This window comes from Acartia tonsa, chromosome 7 (assembly GCF_053477335.1).
Source record: "Acartia tonsa isolate MP-2025a chromosome 7, ASM5347733v1, whole genome shotgun sequence".
NCBI lineage: Eukaryota > Metazoa > Arthropoda > Copepoda > Calanoida > Acartiidae > Acartia > Acartia tonsa.
In genome coordinates this window covers 4090584-4115424 of record NC_137266.1, presented here as the reverse complement: position 1 = coordinate 4115424, position 24841 = coordinate 4090584, and the positions used below count along the sequence as shown (strand labels likewise).

The window sequence follows — 24841 nt, the reverse complement described above, 5'->3', positions numbered from 1 at the left end:
TGGGTTTGACCAAAATGGATCAACCAGAAACAAACTAGATTCTTTAGTTGTTGTTGTTGTTCCTACTCCACTTGATACCTTTCTAAGTTTTGTACAATAACCATGGGGAGCAATGTAGACTATGTCATGATCTTCAGCTTTCCATAAACCTGTTTTGATGTTACTCGTAAACACTTCTATATCTGCATTGTCTTTAGTAAATAGTATCTGCTTCAGTTCATCAAAAGTTGTGTCGCCATTTTTGCCATTCCATGAAGCATTATCAGAATTTGTCACCTTTCCAACAGTGAAATCTAGAATGTTACCATAACCATATTCCTTGCCTAAGGCGTAGTTGAATTGTTTCCACTGGCAAATATATATCTCAGGAGTTTTAATCTCATCAAGCTGCAGTGTTGATATCATCTGAACTATGGGCCCTTCAAAGTATTTCCTGATGGAATTTTGCATCTGATAAAGAAATATTCCTGTTACAAAAATTTGAAATAATGTTTTCAACAAAGATGTTAAATTCATTCTTATTAATATCTAATCATCCACAGCTATAGTTTTAGTGCAACTACTGAAAAAAAACCAAATAGGTGTTAAGGGTTACATATATAATGTATAAATATATCAATGAAATTCATGTAATTTAACATTTTGAGAGATCAAAAAGAAAACAAAACAATGAAAATATATGTAAAGATGTAAAGAAATAATAAAAACTTTAATCATAAAACCCCCTGCTTTTGTTATACAATTTTTTTTTAATAACTTTTATCAATAGTGTTGTAAAATATTTGCATACTTAATTGGATTTTGGTATTTGTTAATGAGTTTTTAGTGGTAATCAATAATATGAACCTACAATGTCTTCCAAAGAAAAAGTAAAAAAAATGTGGAATGTAATCGTTGAGTGAGTTTTCAATTGCATTATTTGAATTTTTTTTTAATAAATTCCAACATTAGATCATCTGGACAATATTCCAAATGTGTACCTCAATACTTGGATTTTATTTTGATAAAAAAAATTGACATAGAATATAAAACACATACTACCTTAATCCATGAAATTGTTATTTTATTCGTAACCTATTTAATCAACTAAGTATGTTTGTAATATGGATAAATAAAATCTAATCATAAAATTAAAACCAGTTTTTTTAGCCCGTGCCTTTGGCACCTCGGGGCTAAAAATCTGGTTTTAATCTTATAATTGTACTTTCTATATCCGCGGAAAGCCGTTTATAATACGATGCGAGAAATAACTATTGTCAACTTCTTATTTACCTTGTCTCTCTCCTGAGTGTATTTTGTTCCATACCTCTCCGACTTTTGGTATCCTGATATATATTATAAATTATATCAATAGTCAATTACAAAGCAAAGCACAAATAATAGACATAGGTTTAAATCAAGGTTACATCAAACTTATTCTTCAATAGAAAAAAGTTCAAATTTCTGTCTTTGCAAAGAAAGTTGTCTATATTTTGGGTGAAAAAAAGCTGTTCCAATTAAGCAATTGAGAGACATCTTGTGCACTTGTAGATCAACTTTTATATCAAGGATAATTTTTTTCTGTAGCGATTTTTCTTGGGGTTAGTGAGTAGTGGTATCCTTCCCTAACAATACCTAAACCTTGGACTTATGAAAACCTTCACAAACAGACATCCTTTTACTTTTATATAAGAATTACCTTGCTGTAGAAAACAGGGACATGATTAACCGCCAGGCGAAGCTTTGTTTTGATTCCTACAAGCAATGGAGATCCCCTCCTGTAAAAGTTAAAATAATATTTCAAGGAAAATGGACATTTCAAATGTTAATAAATTAAGAGTCAATAAAAAATTTGGAATTTTGTATTATTTGAATATTTTTCATAGTTTTCCTATAATTAGAGTCTGAAGTATAAATTCAGTACGTTATTACGTCGATAAATTAAGTTAAGGAAAAGTAACATTCCAATTTAGTTTAGTCTTTTAATAATTCTATAATGTCTTTGTTAAAAAGGAACCTATTTGAATTCATAATCTATAGTGTTGCATTCTTACTTTCAGACCCATAGGGTAGAATAAAATCAGAATAAAGTAATTATGTTTTAAAACTTTTGTTATGGATATAGACAAACGGATGGTATCTTTTTTCCACCAGAGAAATTATATATGCCCAATAGCATCAATGAAATGCTACTTACAAAATGGATGCATTCTGGTTGGAGACAACTTCAACTTCAGCCTTATGGGGTAGAGGAGGCAATTAAATTTCATTTCCCTATTAGTATGAAAGGATGGACGGACAAATCTAGTTGTAAAGAAGCATCTCTATTAAAAGCAAATAGTTTTTTGTTGGAATGTTTCACCTTGAAGCCACACACTCTCCGGGAAAATACCTGAAATTTAAACAAGTAAAACAAAAGTAATAAAAACCTAGCAATAGAAAAAAATATAAAGACAAAATAACACAAGGCCTTAACTCAAGGAGCGGTAGATGTGGTCTTCAAGTATTGGTCACACTGGGCCATACTAAGGATGTTAAAAACTGTAACTTCTTCTGCTACGTTATTTTGGATATTAACAGTCCAAACTAATTCTAAGCACAGTTGTAATATCCAGACTATAATCGTGCAAGCAAAGGGATAGTTGCATGAAATGCATTTCAGAAAAATGATTTCAAGCATAAGTTACAATTATACCAACAAACATACAGCATGACCCTCGAAAAAGTATTTTTAAGCATCTGCAGCCTATATTTCACAATAAAATATTAAAAGATTCATATGTACTTGTTCTCTATAATTTTCTACATCAAAGGATATCAAAATATTTTTTTTACATCAATTAACAGCCGAGATTTTTAAAGCCAAAGTTTGGAAAAAGTGCTTGAGAAACTGGATATTGCTAAATATTTCTTAGTTTTTTATTAGTATATTACTTTTTATCAACCAGTTAAAAAACAAATAAGAAAGAAGAGCAAGTTTACAATTGATACATTTTTTATTGCATTAAAAAACGTTACTTTTACATATAAAAAACTACTTTTCACATTTTACAGAAAACATTTTTCTTATAACCATTTTCCCTCAAATCTTATAATATATCTCCCCCTTATTAATATGACCTTAAATAAACCCCTCCCCAATTTATGCTCATTACCGGAAGGATTAGCGCCACCTTTACAAATAAATTCACGCCTACTCATCAAATTAATCTAAGACACATAAAAATCATTTAAATTGTTAAATGTTTAATAAAAGTTTGTAGCTGTGAGCAAGTGAAAAAAGTGCTTTCAGCATGAAATAAATTTCTTGGAAACATCTTTATATAAGTTTTATAAAAAGTATTGAAATTATGAGGAAAACACATCATTTCACTTTAAAAAAAAAATTTCTGGAAAAGTTACTTTTTCCTCAGCCACTTTTTCAAAACTTTGGCTCTAAAAATCTCAGCTGTTAATTGATGTAAAAAAAATATCTTTATATCTAATTATGTGGAAATCTACAGAGAACAAGGACATATACATTTTTTAATAATTCATTGAGAAATATGGGCTGCAGATGCTTAAAAATACTTTTTCGAGGGTCATGCTGTATATAAGACATCACAAAATAAGTCGTCATGCTGGTTTTGTAAAAAATAATCCAGCTATACAAATTGCACATATCACAAAAATACGATTTTCAAGACTTGATATTTTAAAAACTATATGGTAGAAAATTGAAATGCTCTATAGATGTAGTTTTAACCATTGATGCCATTGTTTTTTTTTGTGATGTGACAACGGCTGACAAGTCACAAGAGATATAGATATTCACCTAGACTTAAACACCAAAGCAAAGGCGCCCTCTAACTGTTGACAGGTTAACTCTACAACTTGTCTAAAAGTCAGCTCCTAAATCAGAAAATAGAAATTTTAATCACCTTGATGTCATCAAAGCATTTGATCTATTTTTTGTGCTATAATGTGGAGTTCAAGTACCCTTTTTCAAAAGAAAAAAGTAAATTTGAAAACAAAAATCAGAGATCTTAAGGGATAAGACAATGGCCGATAAATTGATGTACAATCCCAATGATGATACACATAATTATTTAGATTACCATTAGTGGTTGAAATGTTTTGACAAGCAACTAAATGAACCAACCAATCAAAATTCAATAAAAGTCCCAAAGAATGGGAAGTCAAGGAATAAGAAAAAGTCATTAGAAGACTTTGGGAACTAGTGTAATAAACAGCCAAATGTCCCCCCCCCCCTCCATGCCTAAAAATACAAGAAATATCAACATTACCTTATTTTGAGAATAAATGTGAGCAGCTAACTTTGCTACAACTTCAGTATCTGTTTCAGATTCAAATCTTAACAAAATTACAAAGAGTTTTTCAAAAAATTAAAAAGTTTTTTTAAATAAATTTTTTTTATCATTCATTTTCTAGGTGATGCATAAATCTTACCTATGCCCATGAATTTCAAGGTACTTTTTGATATCCTAAAAAATTATAACTGTTAAAAAAAGATATTCAACATTTAAAACACCAAAAAAGTGATGTACTAAGAAGAAAGGACTATTGTTCTTAATTATAATATGGAAAATAAACTATATTACAGAAATTAAAGAAGTTAAAGTTCGGAGTAGATTTTTCTTAATTTGTTTAGTACTTTAGTTGCGGTTAGGCTATATTGGGTACTAGTAGCCCTGCTGGGTTAGGCCCAACAGGATTAGGAATATGAAAAAACTACTCCTTTATTATCAACTAGCTGCTACGCTCCATAGAGGCCTCTAGGGACACGTAATTTTTTTGTCAATCTATGTTGAAATCAGCTGTTTACAACAAAAAATACAAAAATGGTGTTTGTTATGTTTTTAACTAAGTACCGAAATCTCCGCGGGGAGGCGTTTTTTTATCTTTTGCGATTTTTCTTGGTTGGGTGGAGGTTCCCTACTCCCAAAATAGCTATAAACCTTCCCATATCGGTTCAGCGGTTAGCGAGACACTTCAGCACAAACAGACACACAGACAAGCAACGTCCTGTTACTTTATTATAAGGATTTATTTTAAAAATATGGGGGGGGGTCAGTACTCGATAGGCACCGTGTGGTGGGAAAGCAAAAATACCCAAAAATATTATGATGCATTCATGTAAGGACCTATTTTACTTATAGAGCAGCTGCATAACTAATAATAAAAGAACAAATAACCTGGTAATTTGTAATTATGCCATTATGCACCACAAGAAAATTATTTTCTAAAACAAATAATGAAAATTATTAAATAATCAATAATTCTAATCAAATAAAATCAAAATATAATTCTTTTTAATGAAAACTAACTTAGGACTTAAAAACAAATGTTCAGAAATTAGATAGATGAAAAAATTATGTCACCTGGATCAGATCTTTGGGGGTGAGAGTTGATCTCATTTGGAGGACCATGAGTAGCCCATCGTGTATGGGCAATACCTAGGCAAAATAAGCAAATTTCATATTAGACAGGGTAAGCTTTGAATTTGTGAATTTGCTGCTGGAATGAACTGATCATGGAAAGAAAACAAAGTTGCGGGTTTCGTTGTATTTTCATATTAGCTTTTGCTAGGTTATTTCAGGTTAGGTTAAGTAAATGATTGCCCTCGCAGGGGCTAGAAATAGGAGAAAAGCTAGTGTGAAAATACGATGAAACCCGCTACTTCTTTTTATTTCTATGATCCAAATGAACTAATCATATGTCTACTTGTTAAAATACCAGCATATCATTGGATGTATTTTGCCAAGGAAAAACGTGATTTGTTCATTTTCGCGGCAAACTATCAATTCAGAAAGTTGTGTCATACATTCAGAGGTTTGAAGAAAATACATTTAATTTGCATTGTATTATAGACAGCTTCTCGCTGATACTTAAATGGAAAATTAAAAGATTAAACCAGGTTTGTTAATCCCAAGGGACCGAAGGCCAGGGATAACAAAATTGGTATTATTTTATGAGTTTTATTTAATATTCGTGAAAATTGTCTTTAATACGATGCTATACATGATTTTTCAGTATGGCTAAGAAACGGTTCTAATATACCTAGCGGATTTAATTCGGTGTCGAAGCTATACTGAAAATTCTTTTCTTTGACAAACGTACCAACATGACAATTGAGTATATCCTCATAACTTCCTTCACACCCATCCTCAAGATAATCAATCAAAGCAGCCTTAAAAATGAAGAAGATTCACTATCATTAAAATCCGACGAGAATTATTCAATATCATCTGATAAATTAATTGTCTAATCATTGGTAATTGGGGGTAAGACAATACTTTTAACAAAACACGGATGACAACATCCATAAAAGCAAAGCACTGAAACGGTAGGACAAACGGACATTAACACTTCTTGTATAGTGTCTGAACTAAATAATCAGAATATAAAAGTATAATAGTCGAAGCAAAATTGTAAGTAAATTTGTTGAAAAACTGCTTGATACAGGATAATGTTTATGGACATAATTACATTCTTAGGACTTGATTATATAGAGTTGCTTCGCTTATGATATTGTTCTTTGTTGTCCAAAAATCAGATCAAGCGGATATTTAGATCACATAAAAATTTGTTGTTAAAAAAGTAGAAAAATCAACATGTTTAAAATGGACGTACGGACATTCTGGTAATGATTATAGAGTTGCTAGTGCTACGCTTTCTAAATCGTACCTAACTACTAGAGGAATCATCATGCAAAGTTTGAAATCGATAGGACAATTCTAACATGCCTAAATTAACGATTAAAAGCTATCTATCTCGGAAGGACGTACGGACGGACCGACCCTAATTATAGAAAAGCTTCGCTTTTAAAAACACTTAGTACCTATATAGTTTTGTATGAAGTGGCAAATTACTTTAGAAGGCTAAAAAGCTGGTATGTTAGTTAATCTGTAATTTAGAGGTTACCTTCAGAGCAGCAACTTTCCCTTGTTTCTTAAAGAGCATAACACCATTGTTTAGATGTCTGTCTATACTCAAACCTTAAAATAAAAATAAAACACAGATGAGACGGACTTTTTTTGTTAAACATTTTAAAGATATAAAAACAATCAAAACTGATTAATTTTGTCAATAAAAAAATAAGTTTACTGTCCGGTTATAAACAGACTTATATATAAACCTCTTAGAAATTCGACGAAAAAAGGCGCAGATGCGCAAAATTAGATAGGCAGAAAGACATCCAATTACTGCATACAACTATTGGAAGTTATTCTATTGCTTTCTGCTAAGACAAAATTATAAAGGCATATAAATTGTATTTCATAACTCTTAAAAATTACCCAACAAACATGACAAACATGACAACATCTGAATAATTATAAAGCTTCTCTACACTGCACAGAGCTATTAGTTCAACAGTTTAAGAGACCTTAGGTAGACACAGATAAGCAGAAATACAGACTATCTGTACAAAATTATTGTTAATAAAAAACCTGCAGAATCATAGCCTCTGTATTCCAGTCTTTGAAGTCCTAAAACAAGAAAGTTAAAATCCTGTATTCATCTCATGTATTTTTAAAAGCGAATCTACTCAATAATTCAAGACTGTATGTTCGTCCGTTCTATGAAGGAAATGTGGTTCATTCGGCTACTATTTAAGCTATGATTTTATTCTATGTTAGACTTGAATCTGAATATAAATATTTAGCTGTTATATGCTTTTGTAAAAGTAACAGGTTATCTGTCTGTCTGTCTGTGTAGCAAAGTATCTCACTAACCGCTAAGTCGATGTGGTTTTCCTTTACAGTGAAGCTTCTTTAGGTCCTGCGAAAAGTCATTCTAAGACAGGATACTACCCTAAACAAATTGCCCAAACAAAAACTACCACTCTACCTTCCCTCATGAGCCCCTAGATGACTCTAGGGGCGTATCCGCTAGTTAATATAAAGAAAAAACTTACCATTTAACAAATAATCAAGTATTTCTTTTCTAGTTTTGGGAGTGAGAAAATTCAGATAGGCAAAAATGCCACACATATTTAAGCACTAAATATTAATATCTGAAAAAAAGGCAAAGGACTATTTTTATTGAAAAGAAAGGTTAAAACAGAAAACAAAACGTTGTTGAGCTTATTGCATTTGCAAAATCCGGGGCACGAAATCATACGCAATTATATTTGGCAGGTATTAGCAAAAGATTACTCCAATTAAGAAAAAAATAAAAACTTGTGAAACCAAAATGAAACTAGATTTATTTATTAAGAAATATTTTATATTGATATGATTCATAATTAGCTTTCCAGTTCAGGTCGATGTACGCATAACAAGGATGACAACATCCAGAACAGCGAAGCTCTGATAGGGCAAACGGATATTAATACTTGTATAGTGTCAGAACTGAATAATCAAAATATAAATGTATAAGAGTCGAAGCAAATTTGTAAGTAAATTTGTTGAAAAACTGCTTGATTCAGGATAATGTTTATGGACATACATGCATCGCCTATTACATTATACTTTGTTGTCCCAGGAATCAATATACAAAAAATCAGATAAATCTGATGATTAGATCACATAAAAATTTGTTGTTAAAAAAGTGAAAAAATCAACACGTTCAAAATGGACGTACGGACATTTTGGTAATGATTACAGAGTTGCTTCGCTTTCTAAATCGTACCCAACGACTACGGGAATCACCATGCAAAGTTTGAAATCGATAGGACAATTCTAACATGTCTAAATTAACGAAAAAAGCTATACGTTACGAACGGACGGACGGACCGACGTACGGACGGACCGACCCTAATTATAGAAAAGCTTCGCTTTTAAAAAGACGGACAATTAAGGTCGTAGCGTAGCAACACTATACTCTACTCTACTAGTACTTACTAATACTTTCATGTTTTGCAAATAAACACAGACGAAAGTGTCTGCTAGTAATTTCAAAACAAAAATAATCGAGCAACTGCTTTCCTTTTCTTATTAAAACTTTCCAACGCTCAAAAAATAAAATTTGGCCTAATCGTAAAAGGAATCAGATAGAATCAAGATAAATCTATTTTTTTGTTTTAATATAAGACTAAATAAAATGATTTAAATTTAAACGTATACGAATATGAAGATTATAAAATTGCTATGCTATATCGTTATAGGAATAATTAGGCAAAATTTTAGATCAATTGAACGATTTTAACATGCCCTAATAAATTATTATACTAATAAGTTACGGTCGGTCGATAGACGGACTAACCCTAAACGTAATAAAAGCTTCGCTTTTGAAATAATGTTAAAAATAAATTAAGTTTATTCCTTATTTACTAAGAGCCCTGTCTGCTATAAAAATGTAAACAAAGGCTTTCTCATAAATACAAATTTTCTAGCAGACCGAAATGTAAACAAAATATTCTACTTTAGTATAGTGACGCAATTTTGTAGAAAACAATGAAATGAACTTTTGTACTGCAAATTTTTCTAGTTTTATTATTTTATAGCATTATATGATTGTTTCGTATCTAAAAATGTGAAGGACAAGTAAAAAAAATACATTGTAATTGTAGAAAAGCTTTGATTTTAAAATTTAAGAGATAAGAATTAAAACATATTTATTATATATCTTCTATATATAAAAATAATGTATATTTAGAGATAACAAAAAAGATTGCTTTATAATTTTGTTACCTAGCATATAAGATTAGTAAAAGATATATATAGTTAACTATTTAATATAAAATTATTTATAATAGTTAATTGTGAATTTACTTTTATAACTCGCTTTGACCGTCTGTTCAATTTCATACAGCCAATTCTTTTGTGAGTATTCCCATAACTAATAAATACTTAAAAAAAAAAAAATTTGATTGTTTGGTTCATTAAGTTGAGTATCCTTACGTTTCACCAACTAATTATAATCCACAAATAAGGTATTTTTGTGTATTATCATTGGTAATTTGCATCAATTTATCCTTTAGTTTTTCGTCTGTCATGCCGTGCATAAATCGGTAATGCTATGGGAACTTGTGATGTGTATAGGGCCCGGTTATAGTTATTTCTCGCATCGTATTATAAACAGCTTTGCGCGGATATAGAATGTACAATTTTAATCTTATAATTGTACATTTTTATATTCGTAGAAGACTGGATATAATACGATGAAAGACATAGTTTTTTCGTATGCATGAGAACCGGTTCCTATCCACCGGATTCGAATGAATACGAGAAAATTATTCATTTGTTTAAATATTTCAGATAATTTTGTAGAAGAATGGAAGCGGATAGACAGATAGTGAGACATTTCGGTAATAATCACTTTAATAATCCTATTTATAGTAACTGCATGCACATTGAACGACCTTTGTCCTTAAGATCTAATAAGATTATATTTATTCAGTTGCAACTTATTATGTGCCAAAGCATTTCCACTTTCTAATTTTCTAATCAATCAAAAAATGTAGGAGAATTTGTGGAAGGGTGTACGGTAGATTCTGGAAAGTTTATCATCAAAAGAGCTGCTATTACAGGGTAATATAACTGTTGTTGTTTTGTTGACAATATCTTCTAGAAATGGTTGATTATTGGCTTCAGTGGTTTTGCCTCTCATATTACTTATTCTTTTTAAAACTCACTACTGTATTACAGTATTAGATCATGTATCAGTATGAGATACCCCCATAGAAAGGCCAAACAAGTCTTTGGTATCAGTATTATAAACAAATTCTTAGATTTACATTCCTAATTATTTCTTAGTATGACAGGTGTCCTATTTTGTACTACAAATTGTAGAAACATCTAAACCCAAAATCAAAGTAATAATGAATATGAGGTGAACAGTTATTTATTCAAATTTCTGTAATCTTAGGGGATTATGAAATATACGATACATTAAAATGCATCTCCAATGATAAATAACAAAATTACCCCCTCTATAGATTAAATGATTGGCTGAAAATATTAGACACCATAGTATTTTTTTGAATCCAACCAATCAAATTCTACAAAATTATCCAAAGTATTGATCCAACGAATAAGATAACGTGCTCAAAAAACTTCAATTTACAGTTCAATGTACCTTCCCACCCTGTTGATCATTAAGAGAGGGGTAGGTTTCTGGTAGAATCCGAAAAGGTGTGTGTTTTAAGGCCTAAAAATAGTAGTAGAACGATAATATTCACTAAATATGTGTATTTCTTATTGAAAAGAACTATACCAAGACATTTTTTTTTTAAGTTAACATAAATTTTTATCGTTCTACTACTGTTTTTAACTTATAACACATAACCTTTACGGATTCTACCAGAAACTTACCCCTCTCTTTATTTTTCAGATTTGCGTGCTACGTCGGATTCAAGATAACAAAGAAACTTTATGTCAACTATACTGTAAGTTTATTAATACAGCATCTAGATGCGTCAACCTAAATTATTTTCTGTGTGGAAAATCTTATCGAAACTTAATTTTAAAACTCAATCACGGGCGCGCGCGTATATAGATCAAAACCCGAATAGGACCTTTGTAAATCTTCCCCAAAAGGTAGAACCTAGTCCGTCTAGCGGTTAGTGAGATCTTTTGATACAAAGAGATAGCTATCCTACATATAGTGTATAAGGATGGGTATCTACCTACTATTTATAATTGTTTAGATAAAATCGAATATAATACCAATGACAGGTGTCCCATTAAACCATAGAAGTCTCAGGGTGGAGGTAAAGTGATATTTACCTCCACCCCCCCCCCTCAAAAAAATGAAACACTTTGAAACTCCTCATTTTACCCCCGTCAAAATGGAAAGCTTGGACGTCCCTGCATCTCATATTAAAAATTCACAAATGATAAGGTTAAATCAGCGGCAAGAAAACTACAGAAGGAACTTTCAGACGGACAGAGGGAAGTTGTTAACTCAATCGTAAGGTAAAGATATTTGAATTTGTTTTGAATGAAATTAGAAATCATAATCTTTTAAACATCATTGTCGATTTGTTGACTATTAATTTCTCATTTATAACAGTATAAGGTTGATATACAACGATAGGACAATATTACTTTTGTCTCAATATGGCAGGTGTCCTATTTTAATTCCTATGACAGTCTAGTTATGGGTGGAAAGGTATTCAAAACATCAAAACTTTGTTTTGTAAGCTAATGGCATACTTAGTTTTATTACCCAATTAACTCTATTCTTTTAACTTATTTATAGATTATCACGAAATCAAGGTTTTATATTTTACCTACTCAACTGAAGAAACTTTTAAATTGTTTTTAGATGGAAAGAATCAAAAGAATACGCGGATTTATTAGAAATATCACAGGGTAGGTATTAATATTAAAAAATGATTAGATAATAATTGAATATCACTAAAACTCTCCTCCATCTATTTATTGTTTAAATAAATTAAGAATAAGAAGGGGGGGGGGGGGGGGTAATTTTTAAAAACCATACTTAATTAATTCATGCATATATCAGGTTTAACAGTAGAAGAATACATCACATCATTAGATTTTGACCAGCTTGTAGCCGCTCTACAAAGTGGTAAGTTTATAAAGTTATTAAATACAGAGTAAAAAACTAATAACAAATTAAAAAAAAAAAATATTAAGATTTTTAAAGTCTACTTAGGTACCTACTGTAATTTTCAAGTATAATTTTTTTTAAAATATATTTTTACAGGAGAAATTTCTGCATATTCAGCCTTGAAGTCTTATCAAATCAAGGTACCTAAGTTCTTAACAAATTTTTTTTGGTAGTCAATTCTCTTTGTTCGTTAGTTTGTCCGTCTGTCAGTACGTCTGAAATGCCATGGTAGTTTAATGATTTTCTTGGCTGTTATTAAAGATACCTCTGACTTCAAAAATAAATATGTTTGGCTGTTGTTTGACGTTGGCGCCTGTGAAAAGTGCATCTACTTTCTTTATCCGTTAGGATTTTCCTAATATATTAAATTAATCTATTTCTAATCTTGAAATTGAATTGTTAAGGCTTTAGAGACGACAAAACAGACAAACAGTGTAGTTGCTTGGATTCTGGAGGCTGATCAAATTGCGAGGTCAATATCTATTTTTTAGCATTTTTAAAAAGATTACCTAGGTATTTTTCAAAGTTTCTGATATTTTTGAGGAAGGCAGTTTCAAGTAAAATATCTTAATTCTAAATTTTCTTTCAGGGATCTTGACAATTTACCAAAAGAACAAAGAAAGGCTTTTCATGGAATTCCTATCAGGTGAACATACATGAGTAGAGTAGACAGTAAGATTTTTTACAACCTCAGATATATGATTATTTATAATCTTTACCTATAGGTATATTTATTTTCAATATAATTTTTCAGTGTAAAGGAATGTTTTTCAATGCAGAACACCTACCATACTGGAGGTATATAGACCCTTCTTTTTCTTTAAAACTATCTTTCATACATAATTTTACCTTTACTTCGTTGTTTATTAAGTACATAATATAAAACCAAACATGTCAATTAAACAATTTAGGTAGGTATGTTTCTTTGAAATCTCTCTTAATTTTCTTTTCTCAATTTTGATAAACATTGCACTTGTAAAATAATAAAAAATCTGGTTTTCAAGTTTTCAAGACTATTAAGCTTTACTCTAAAAATTAATTAATTTTCTATTGTTCTATCACAATATTTCTGACATATAGCAGAATCTTCTGAATTCTTGTATTTTGCTAAAATTGATATTTTTTTTTTTATAGGAATGGTTTATTTCTATCACAATGGAAAGGGAACCAGAAATGCGCCAGCTGTCCAAACCTGTTTGAACCTTGGGGCTGTTCCCTTCTGTAAAACCAATATCCCTCAGGTATAGTTTCCTTTTTGGGGCGAGGACGTCCAAGCTTTTTTTGAGGGTGGTTAAATAAGGGGTTAAAAAGAGAGGTTTTAAAGTTTGTGGTTTAAACAACCCCTTCCCTTGGACGTTTATGATCTAGGGCAAAAAAATAAAAGAATTGTGCACAGGAGATTATATCTTTGTTATAGGTGCATCTGTTTATTTTAATAAGATTTCATACACAACGTTTTTTACAATTCAAAATGTTAAGTTACTTAATTGATTACGTAATATTTAGGGATTTTTGGTGGGGATAAGGAAAGAATAAAGTGGGTTTTTGAGTACACCAAATATTATTCCAACATGAAAAACAAAAGAGATAATTACGTTTGAGCACATAAACTTCATTTTAGGCTATGTACAGTATGGAGTGTACCAACCCTTTGTATGGAACTACTGGCAACCCTCATAATCCAAGTTGGATATTTTTTCAGTTGTGAATTTCAGGGATCTTAAGGGATAAGACTAATGATTATAAACAAGATTACCCTTCTGTAGTTTAATATTATTGATTGGAAAGTTTGGAACTAACCAATTAAAATTTTGAGCCAACGAATGAGATAACATGGTTAAGAAAATTTGGGTACCAGTGTAATTTAAAGTACAATGTTCCCTGAGCCAATTTACTTTAAAACCTGTCTCGTCTTTATGTCCACCGTTTTAAGAAATGTGATTTACTATATGAAACATGGATGGTTATTTTTTTTTATTTGTAAAATTTTCTTTCTACTGGTGAGAAGATGCCCGACAAAAAATTAACAGTCAAAAACAGTTTTCTTAGGGCTTGTAAACAAAAGATGTGCCATCAAATGTCTTTCAATAGGTATAATACCATGATCTATTTCTAGAAAGGGAATGTGGGGGTTCAAGTGGGGGTGAAGGGTCGATCATCGGGGGTGCTGGTTCTATTCTTGGCCTTGGCTCTGATATTGGAGGTTCACTTAGGTAACTATTTGTACAGTAGATACTCTATTAGTCTTAGGATCTGTTGGTTATTTGGTTGGAAGGACTAACTAAATGGTATGGTTTATGATAATGATAAATCTTGCTGACTATTAGAGTATTTTTATTTTTAGCAGAAAAAAACTCTAAATAAGGTGATTTATCATCAATTCTCCTATCCATTTATCCATAAATAGATACTGCGCTCCTAGCATCTAGGGGCTTTGTTTTCTTATGGGTAAGAAGGGGACATAAAAATAGCATAAAAGCCCTAGGTTTAAATCTAAAAATAAAATAACAACAACCATTCTGGGAGCTTCCCTAAAAAGAGGAACTCAATAAGTTTAGTAGTTATTGAAATTTTAGGCTTCAGACAAAAACCTTAATACTAAAAACTTATATAATAGTATTATGATTTTTTATGATTAATTTTAACAGTTTTTATTTCTAGGTCCCCCGCCGCTTGTTGTGGTATATACTCCATGAAACCAACTATTGGGAGACATCTTTCAAATAAGGTTTTTTTTGCTTTGTTTATTATCAATTTGCATACAGAACTTTATTTTTCTATCTTTTCTTATTTATTGTAAATACTTGTGTATTTAGATATGTTATATTAACTGTACTTTAAAATGTTTAAATGGACTTTTTGGCGATTATAATAAAGTTACCACGTTTATTGTACCTAACTGTTTTAAGAATAACCAAGTAAAGTTCGAAATCAATGGAATGATTCTAAAATTGATTATCATTTACTGACGGAATATACCTACTATTAATTGTAGAAAAGATTCATTCTTTAATAATGTCTAAGATTTTAATACAGTCATACATTTGATTTAGAATGCAACACCAACAGCTGGCCCTGGCCCTGCAAGGATGGAGGCCATTGCGGGCTTTATGTCATCTAGCCCTAAAGCTTTGCAGTACGCGTGGAGGTAAGGAATACGTAGAAAAATATATTATAAAATTAGAATTAGATTAAAGGAATAATAAGTATAAATCGAACCGTCACTTTCAATTTTATTAATAAAAAAGACTTTGTGTAGACTGGAGCCTTTCCTGGACCTATTAGAAACTTCAGTGTAAAGAAGAACCATATCGGTTCAACGGTTGGCAAGACACTTTGATACACACATCCTGTAACTTTTATAGTATAATATCTATTGTTACCAAATGTATTTACAATTTATTCTACAATTGTTGATATATTTTAGGACTATTTATAACTTGGAAGGACCAGACAATGCTGCCAGATTTGATACTTTGATTGCTCCCATACATTTTTCAGAAGGCTAGTTTTAAGATCAAGTTTAAATATAAGCTTGTTTAAATTCGCAAAGCAAATATTCTTAATGATAAAGTTTACCTTACGTCGCTCGGTCTGTATGTCTTCAATGCATTTTTATGTTTAACCTAAATAGGTATTTTTCTTGTTTATTTATGTTAGGATTTTTAATTTTTATACACATCAGACATTTCATTTTGAAACCTTTTTACAATTGACCAAATGTTTTCCTTTTACAGAAAGGTTAACCAAGAAAGTTAGAGTTGGATTCTTTGCGTCAGAAGGTAAAACTTTTTTTGAAATGTTGGCGCCTTCGCCCCTGGGGTTTCCAATCGGGGGGGGGGGGGGGGGGGCAATTTAAGATACCCTTGAACCAACCAAAGACTTAGATAAAAATTGAATAGCCTCAAACCGACCCAGGGCATATTTAAAGCTTCTCTAATGCTAAAATAAATTGAATAAATACTACGATCAGACAAATTAAAGAATAAATGCGCCAATAAAAGGTAATTTCTTTCTTTATTGATATAGGTTTATTTGAACCTGTACCTGGTGTAAAACGCGCAATTGACGAAGCTAATGAAATCTTAGCAGCTGCTGGTTATGAGGTTGTGCCTGTGGACCCACCCAACATCCAGGTTAAATCGAAAGTTTTTTCCATACAACAGTAAATCTTATATATGAGGGAAGCAATGTTCTTTAAACACGCTCTGTCATTCGTTGGCTAAAAAACTTTTTGTCTTTTGGCAAATTCCTGATTGTTTAGTTCAAACGAGTAGTGTCTAGAAATAATTTTAATCTAAATTTTGTTAATTGTGAGTGTACTGTTTAGACAAAAAAAATAAGTAATCATATTCAATACAAGGATGACGTCATCCATAAGTAGCGAAGAACAAAAATTATGGATAGATATCCGGCGAAAATAAACTATGTTGCAGTTTCATAAAAAAACATAAAACTAAAAAATCACGAAACCTAGTAAGATTTATAACTTGAAAATATAAGAATCGATCTAGCACCTTAACCAATAAGCAAATCTTAATGAAACTTTGTGAGGATATGTAAATTGTTAACTTATATAATCCCTATAAATATCAGCCGTCTGTCTTAAATAAGAAAAAAAGAAAATCATGAAAACTTAAAAATCTAAGAATCGAACTAGCACCCTAACCAATAAGCAAATCTTGATAAAACTTAATAAAAGCATGCTGAATATAAAAGTAATCAATCCCTGAAAATGTCAGCCGTCTATCTTGAATAGGAGTTGAGAAAATCATGAAAACCTAAAATGTAGGATTCGATCTAGCACCTCTACCAATTGACAAATCGTAATGAAACTTGGAGAAAATATGAATAATGGTAACAAATTTAATCCCTGAAAATTTACTTACTTATTTATTAACTAGCAAGACGTACATACAAACCAAAAGTAGAAATGAAATTTATTATTTTTATTAAGACTGTCTTGCGACTGTTCAATGGAATCGTGTGTGCAGATTTCAGCTACTTGGATTATTTCATGAAGTGGGACGTCTATTCTTCTTCAATGAGGTTTGCAGGATTCATTTTGAAAACCAGGCTATTTTTAGAATGTTTTCGGAAAGTTAATTAGTTCGAATCCTATCCAAAGCTAAAGACGTTTCACGAGAATTGCGGGTAAAATACACTCAGCTGTGCGTGAAGCTTACCAATCTAAGATTGGCCAAAGGATCTTCACAACCAATCTTCGTGTGCATCTGAGTCATAACTTCAGAGAATCATGGCTACAAACAAATAAACAACAGCTAAAGACGTTATAAATTGTGGGATCAATTTATACAGAGCTTGTAAATCCTCCTTTTTTAGCATTCTCTACTGTAATATTAAAGTAATATATATAGAGCGATCAATAGTATATGTAACAACCACCCCTTTTCAAAGACCTTCTACCGACTTTGGATTGGGTCCTTGAAATCAGCTGAATCTTTCAAAAATGTAAATACAGCCGGGTGCTGGCAAAAGAACCAAGAGCAAATTGTAAACTAATGTTAACACAAGGACGCCCAAGCTTTTTACTTTGTATTGGGGTAAAATTAGGGGTTCTATACGTTCAAGGGGAGTAATCTAACATATTTAAAAACAACTTGAGAGGTGTAGATAAGAGGATTGAAAGCCTAAAGGGATAAATACCCCTTTACCCCTTTACTTGGACGTCTATGTATCAGCTATAATGATTTCTGCATTTTACCTAGTTAATTTCGTTTTTGCATTGTTTAAATACTGTTCATTTGTTGAAAAATATTTTGAAAATTATCTATTGATCTCATAAAACTGACAATAACCCAATTACTTAAAATAAGGACATAGTTAATTTGCCACCACCTCAGGGAGAGTTCAACCCTTTATGGAAAGATAATTGAAAACAATGTAAATTCAGGCGAAAAATAAATTTGGGAACATCTGCAATATATTAGTTCTATATTTGTCGCTAGATGTCACTAAAAACTTGATAATTATGATTTGCAAGAAAGCATTCACATCATTAATAGAAATGTCTTGTTAATCACAAATAACTAGGTTTAACAATTCAGTATTGTAAATCGGAAAAGATGAATATTAATATAATTTCATAGTCAGGAGCCTAGTTGTAAGAAATTGATAATGGTAGTTTTAAATACTTCACATAAGTTTAGACAGAAATGACAATTTTTCACAAAAATTGTCCCTTTCTTTTTCAAAAAGCAGAAGAAAGCATTGAACAGCTGAATTTAGAAAGCAAAGTTTAAGGAAATTATTCTCGTCTGCTGAGCTTTAGGGTCTTTGCCATCGGATATCATTTAGTAATCTGTTTATACATCTATACTATAAATTTATTACTGTAATTATTAAAATTGATGACATACTCCGCTTTAATTGATTCAAATAAATTGTGTCTAATGTTGCTATACATATTACAAACTAAATTGTGTATTGACCAGAATATAAATCGATCACACACTATTTTTAAGTCTAAAGCACCAAAAATTAAGAAATATTTTTTAATGTTTTTATAAAAGCCTCATAAACACTAAACTAAAGTAACAGGATGTTTGTCTGTGTGTCTGTACCGAAGGATCTCGCTAACCGCTGAACTAATCGGGTTCTCCTTAACAGGGTAGATTCTCATATGTCCCCGGAAGGTTTTTAACTATTTTGGGGGAGGGTAACACCACCCTCCCAAGAGAAATCACAAAAATTTTTTTTTACGTTCTCGATTTTGGAAGAAGAATTTAACGCTAACATAAACGTCAAACGCAACATAGACATATTTTAAATATAAAAAAACATTTAAAGTGCCACTAGAGGCCTCTAGGGGCGTAGCCGCTAGTAATTTACTAAAGTATGGCTGCAGCAAAAAAATATTGTTTTTGTAATTAATATGAAAAATATAAATTTTTGTGTAGGGGTCTTGAATTGAGCAAATCTTTGATGAACATGCCCAGTATAGTCAGGTCAGTGCTGAGCTGGATCTTTAAATCATTTTACTGGTGAGCAAGATCGGGGTGAGCCAACTTTCCACCAATGAGAGCACAGCATTTTATGAAATGCCGCGCTGTGATTGGCTGAAATCGGCTCACTCCGATCTGGCTCACCACTAAAATGATTTAAAGATCCAGCTCTGTTTAATTTTATATTTAAAGTTTATTTTGAAAATAGATATATATATTTTTTTTCTTTGACTAAGTTGAATAACCCTTAGGTTAGAAAGGTTAAATGGAAGGCCTAGTTACAACAAGGGCGTCTAGTAGCTAGATATTTTAAAAAATGAATGAATGACAGAGATCTGAGGTGGATTCTTAAAAAAAGATTGCCCCACTAATCGTTTAGTGAGGCAAAATTGTTTTCGTGAAAAATCCTCCAAAGTCACATAAAAAATCTACAAAAAATCATAGAAAGGTTATTAACATAAGATTTTATTTAATTTTTGCAGATTTTTTATGTGATTTTGGTGGTTTTTTCACGAAAACAATTTTGCCCCACTAAGCGATTAGTGGGGCAAATTTTTTTAAGAATCTACCTCTGAACTTAATGGATAAGACACTTGACGATATATTTCATGGTACAATAAACAAATTACACTTTCTCAAGATTAAAATTATTGGTGGAAACGTTTATCTCTGATAGTTGTTTAAACCAACTAGTTAAGATTTGGTAAAAGTCAAAAAAAGGAAACTATCCACGAATGAGAGCAAGTGATTCTAAGCACCTTCCAGCATTGATCCATATTATTTTTTTAGTGAATATAATATGTTTATCTTTAATACTTGGTTTAACGACTAAAAAGTTAGGTTTCACCATTGTTTTCTATATATGAAATAAACTTTGAACTCAACAAACGCCTTGTATCAAATGCTGTAAATTGCAAAAGTACATTAATTAAACTGTTTGCAATATTACAAGTTACCAACCCTTTTTTTGAATATACATTTTTAATCAAACTAATATACTTTTGCATTAAGCTTTTAAACAAAAGTTTGAACTCATCAAAACATTCGATGACATTGCACCAAATAATGCTTAACATTTCATATAAGTTTTTTTCATATAAAATTATGGTGAAACCTAACTTTTTAGTCGATAACCCAAATATTAAATATAAACCTACTATATTCACTAAAAAAATACTATGGATCAATGCTGGAAGGTGATTAGAATAACTTGCTCTCGTTCGTGGATAGTCCCCTTTTAGGCCAACTAATAAGGGAATTTCTTTATAAAACTTTTGGTACCATTATAATATACCGTCTATTGTACCTTAACTACTTACAAAAAGTAAATTTAGATTATAATTGTATAGGAATTGGGTGATTAATCCTTTACTGAAGAGCCTTACAAAAATACCTCCGCTAGAAAAGTACTACACAAAAACAAGGTAAACTCTATTTTATTATAATTTTTAAATAGGACAGTAAGAATCTTTCTCGTATTCATTCGAATCCGGTGGATAGGAACCAGTGCTTATCCATACGAAAAACTATGTCTAGCATCGTATTATATCCAGTTTTCTATGAATATAAAAATGTACAATCATAAGATTAAAACCAGTTTGTTTAGTCGGTGCCTTCGGCACCTCGGGGCTAAAAAACTGGTTTTAATCTTATAATTGTACATTCTATATCCGCGGAAAGCTGTTTATAATACGATGAGAGGAATAATTATGCAGTTTCTTAAAGCTAAAGTAAAGTCGAGATAAGCTATTTTTTTCGACGTTTTGTTATTTTAATTGTTAAATATTACCGAACATTTACTACGAAATTACTGCTGTATAACAACTTACTGTTCGATTAATATGTACAATTTTCTTGTAAATACTGCGACAATTATTTAATATAACTGTTCATGTCATTGTCTATGATAAAGCATTGCCTCTTGGGTCATCTAACATTTTAGAGCACAATATAGCTGAAAACCTGCCCTTAAACTTTGAAATAGAAAACTTTGTACAACCATTAAGGAGACCTTAATGGTCAGAAAAACAAGGATGACAACATACATAAAAGCGAAGCGCTGAAACGGTAGGACAAACGGACATTAACACTTGTATAGTGTCAGAACTGAATAATCAGAATATAAATGTATGAGAGTCAATGCAAAATTGTAAGTAAATTTGTTGAAAAACTGCTTGATATAGAATAATGTTTATGGACATACTTACATTTTTAGGACTTAATTATAGAGTTGCTTTGCTTATAATAGTGTACTTTGTTGTCCCAGGAATCAATATACAAAAAATCAGATCAATCGGATAATTAGATCATATAAAAATTTGTTGTTAAAAAAGTAAAAAAATCAACATGTTTAAAATGGACGTTCGAATTATAGAGTTGTACGCTTTTCAAATCGTACCTAATTACTGCAGAAACCACCATACAAAGTTTGAAATCGATAGCACAATTCTAACATGCCTAAATTAACGAAAAAAGTTATCCGTTACGGACGGACGGACGGACCGACCCTAATTATAGAAAAGCTTCGCTTTTTCGCTTTTAAAAACTTTAATACTTTACTGTACTACTATATTTCAGTGAAATATATGCAGCCTTAGAGGAAAGGGATAGTTTTACAGCAAACTATTTGATGTCCATGGAAGAAAAAAATGTTGATGTTATCATTTGCCCTGGACAGGTATACTTTTTCCTGGGTGTCTTTTTATTTATATTTTTTCCATTAACTTGCACATCTTATCGATTTAACAATCTATCTTTATATTCATCTATCTATCTATAAATCTATCTTTAAATCAATCATTCCATCGATTGAACAATCTATCTTTATATTTATCTATCTATCTATAAATCTATCTGGGGCACTTATTTATCTGTCTATTGAGTAACTTTCAATCTTCTATCTTCTTAATATATAAAGTAATAAGCTTTTTTGTCTGTAGTGATAGATCTCACTAACCACTAAACCGATATGGTCCTCCTTTACAGAAGAGCCACTTATAGGTCTCGGGATGGTTTTACGCTATTCTATTTTTTGTTAAAATCTGTGTTGGTATGGTTTTAGACTCTTATTATGCCCTTCCATATTCTTTCGAATATAGAGCCCCTAGATGCTAGGAGCGCAGTCGCTAGTTTAATATATGTTTATTATTTTATCTTCCAATCTGCCATCCATTTGTTTAACCATCCATACATTTCACTATTTATCTATCCAACTATCTCTCTATTCATATGCATATTTATTTTGTCATTTAGATAGTGCCTGCCCTACCCCAATACGTTGCTGGAACATTTGTTCCTATATTGTTCCCCTACCTACCCTGGAATGTACTGAACATGCCTGCTGGAATTGCTCCTGTTACCAGGTAATCAACACACTGAAAGATTGGCGTCTGGATTTTTTTTATGATGGCGATCCCCTTATTTCAACAAGCATTCAATTTTGGTAATTCTTTATTCTTACGGTCTATAACGCTTTTCTGGATATGTGAGTAATTTGGCTACTCCTAAAATATCTTTTATTTACCTTAAAAATGATCGTCCACTCACGAAGGACAATTATATTGTTTCATCAAAAAAATGCATAAGCTTCCATGAAAACTAATATTATTTGATAGATATTCCTCGAATGATGTGGCTGCCATGAGTTCCTATCCAAGAGCTAATCTAACCTACAAGATGATACACAGGTAAAATAAAGTTAGAAAGTAACAATAAAAAAAATATTTTTCTTTCCCATTTTGTGGAAAGACTTTTAGCAAAAGTATTTTGTTTGTTTGAATACATTTTAAATACAATTTATTTTTATTTTCTAATTTGTTTAGGTTGACTGAAGGTGCAGAAGGCTTGCCTTTAACTGTACAGGTTAGTATTTATTTAATTTTATTGGATGACTTAAATTTTTATAGTAAAATACTAGACAGCTACCGGATTTTAGATTAGTTATTTTGGGCTAAGGATTCTTTACTTAAAGGTGCTATTTAATAAAGTTGCGACGGATAAGCCGTGAAAAAAGTCCCTTAGAATCTTTGAAGGTTTAAATAAATGTATCATAAGAAAGTAAATATAGAATTTGCTAGAATGGATGGAACACTGGCCTATAAATCAAACTGGTGTCAATTGATTTTTGAAAACTGCGTTTTCTGATTCATTTGATTGAACTTTCATTATAATTCGATAACTCAGTGTCCAAAGTATTCGACCAATAATTTTATCTATTTTGTTTATATTTATGGGGAATAAGATGTTCTTCAATTACGCGTCCGTAGTCTATTTCTGGGTATTTGTCTTTTCCTGACTATTTATAGCTGGCACCTGTTAAATTTAGTCCTTTTCTTTAGGTTGTTGCAAAACCTTTCCACGAGGAGCATGTTCTACAAGTGTTAGATGTTCTACATCAAAATGGTTCCTACAAATAAATCTTAAGCATCAAAGAGGACTATCCACGAACCAGAGCAAGTGATTCTAAGCATCTTCCAGCATTGACCCATAGTATTTTTTTAGTGAATATACTAGGTTTATGTTTAATATTTGCTTTATCGACTAAAAAGTTAGGTTTCACTATGGTTTTATATGAAAAAAACTTTGAAATGTAAATCAATTTTTAAAGTATGCTTTGTTGAGTTCAAAGAAAAAAATAAAATAACACTGCAGAAAAGCATCAAATGTTGTAAATTGCAAAAGTAAATTAATTAAACTGTTTACAAGTTACCAACCCTTTTCTAAATATACATTTTCAATCACAATAATATACTTTTGTGTCAAAGCTTTTAAACAACAGTTTGAACTCATCAAAACATTCGATGAGATTGCACCAAACAATTGCTTAACATTTAAAAGTTTTTTTCATATAAAACCATGGTGAAACCTAACTTTTTAGTCGATAAAGCAAATATTAAACATAAACCTAGTATATTTACTAAAAAAATACTATGGGTCAATGCTGGAAGATGCTTAGAGAATCACTTGCTCTGGTTCGTGGATAGTCCTCTTTATATCACATATTCTAAGTATGTTTATTATATGTAAAACAATAATCATAATCAATGCAAAAAAATAATCAAAATTTATCACAAAAATTTAAAATCTTGCATTTTATCAAATTTTAAATGTGTATTTATAAAACTTATAAATTGTAATTTATATAATATGAAGTCAAAATTATATTTATATTGGAACATATTTATACAAAGATTAAACCTATAAAAGTCATAAATTTCACGTGATTTTTTATTAATTTCAGATCAAAAATGATTTTTAAAAACATGATTCTCCTACTTCAAAATGATCTTTGATAGAGTTTCTTGCTTTCTATGTTATATCTTACTGATAAAGAATATTCATAAATGAGGTTTTAAAAAAATAGGGCGATATATTTT

The 24841-nt window shown here is 30.9% G+C and overlaps 2 protein-coding genes across 2 annotated transcripts in view; one reads left to right on the top strand and one right to left on the bottom strand.

Annotated features, from left to right (window-relative positions):
• The window catches only part of LOC145324686 (glutamine--fructose-6-phosphate aminotransferase [isomerizing] 2-like), a 181468-nt gene that overhangs the window by 22176 nt on the left and 134451 nt on the right, over nt 1-24841 (bottom strand). The window contains exons 2-13 of the mRNA XM_080167279.1: nt 7898-7996; nt 7431-7469; nt 6904-6977; nt 6100-6169; nt 5361-5435; nt 5175-5221; nt 4429-4463; nt 4266-4332; nt 3794-3870; nt 2342-2371; nt 1679-1757; nt 1273-1325 (exon numbers count right to left, since the gene is read on the bottom strand). Of these exons, the coding sequence (XP_080023405.1) occupies nt 1273-1325; nt 1679-1757; nt 2342-2371; nt 3794-3870; nt 4266-4332; nt 4429-4463; nt 5175-5221; nt 5361-5435; nt 6100-6169; nt 6904-6977; nt 7431-7469; nt 7898-7973 (722 nt within the window). The 5' untranslated portion in view covers nt 7974-7996. The remainder of the gene's footprint in view (nt 1-1272; nt 1326-1678; nt 1758-2341; nt 2372-3793; nt 3871-4265; nt 4333-4428; nt 4464-5174; nt 5222-5360; nt 5436-6099; nt 6170-6903; nt 6978-7430; nt 7470-7897; nt 7997-24841) is intronic.
• LOC145324685 (fatty acid amide hydrolase 1-like) lies at nt 10175-24012 on the top strand. The gene is made up of 26 exons (XM_080167278.1): nt 10175-10231; nt 10388-10454; nt 11257-11311; nt 11767-11840; nt 12193-12239; nt 12394-12459; nt 12598-12641; nt 12906-12973; nt 13091-13147; nt 13256-13299; nt 13636-13742; nt 14123-14186; nt 14618-14714; nt 15163-15229; nt 15555-15649; nt 15929-16005; nt 16239-16283; nt 16531-16637; nt 17459-17550; nt 19422-19469; nt 20816-20890; nt 22044-22143; nt 22719-22828; nt 23081-23152; nt 23288-23327; nt 23804-24012. The coding sequence occupies exons 1-26, from the start codon at nt 10198-10200 to the stop codon at nt 23879-23881; spliced, it is 1830 nt and encodes a 609-aa protein (XP_080023404.1). The 5' UTR covers nt 10175-10197; the 3' UTR covers nt 23882-24012.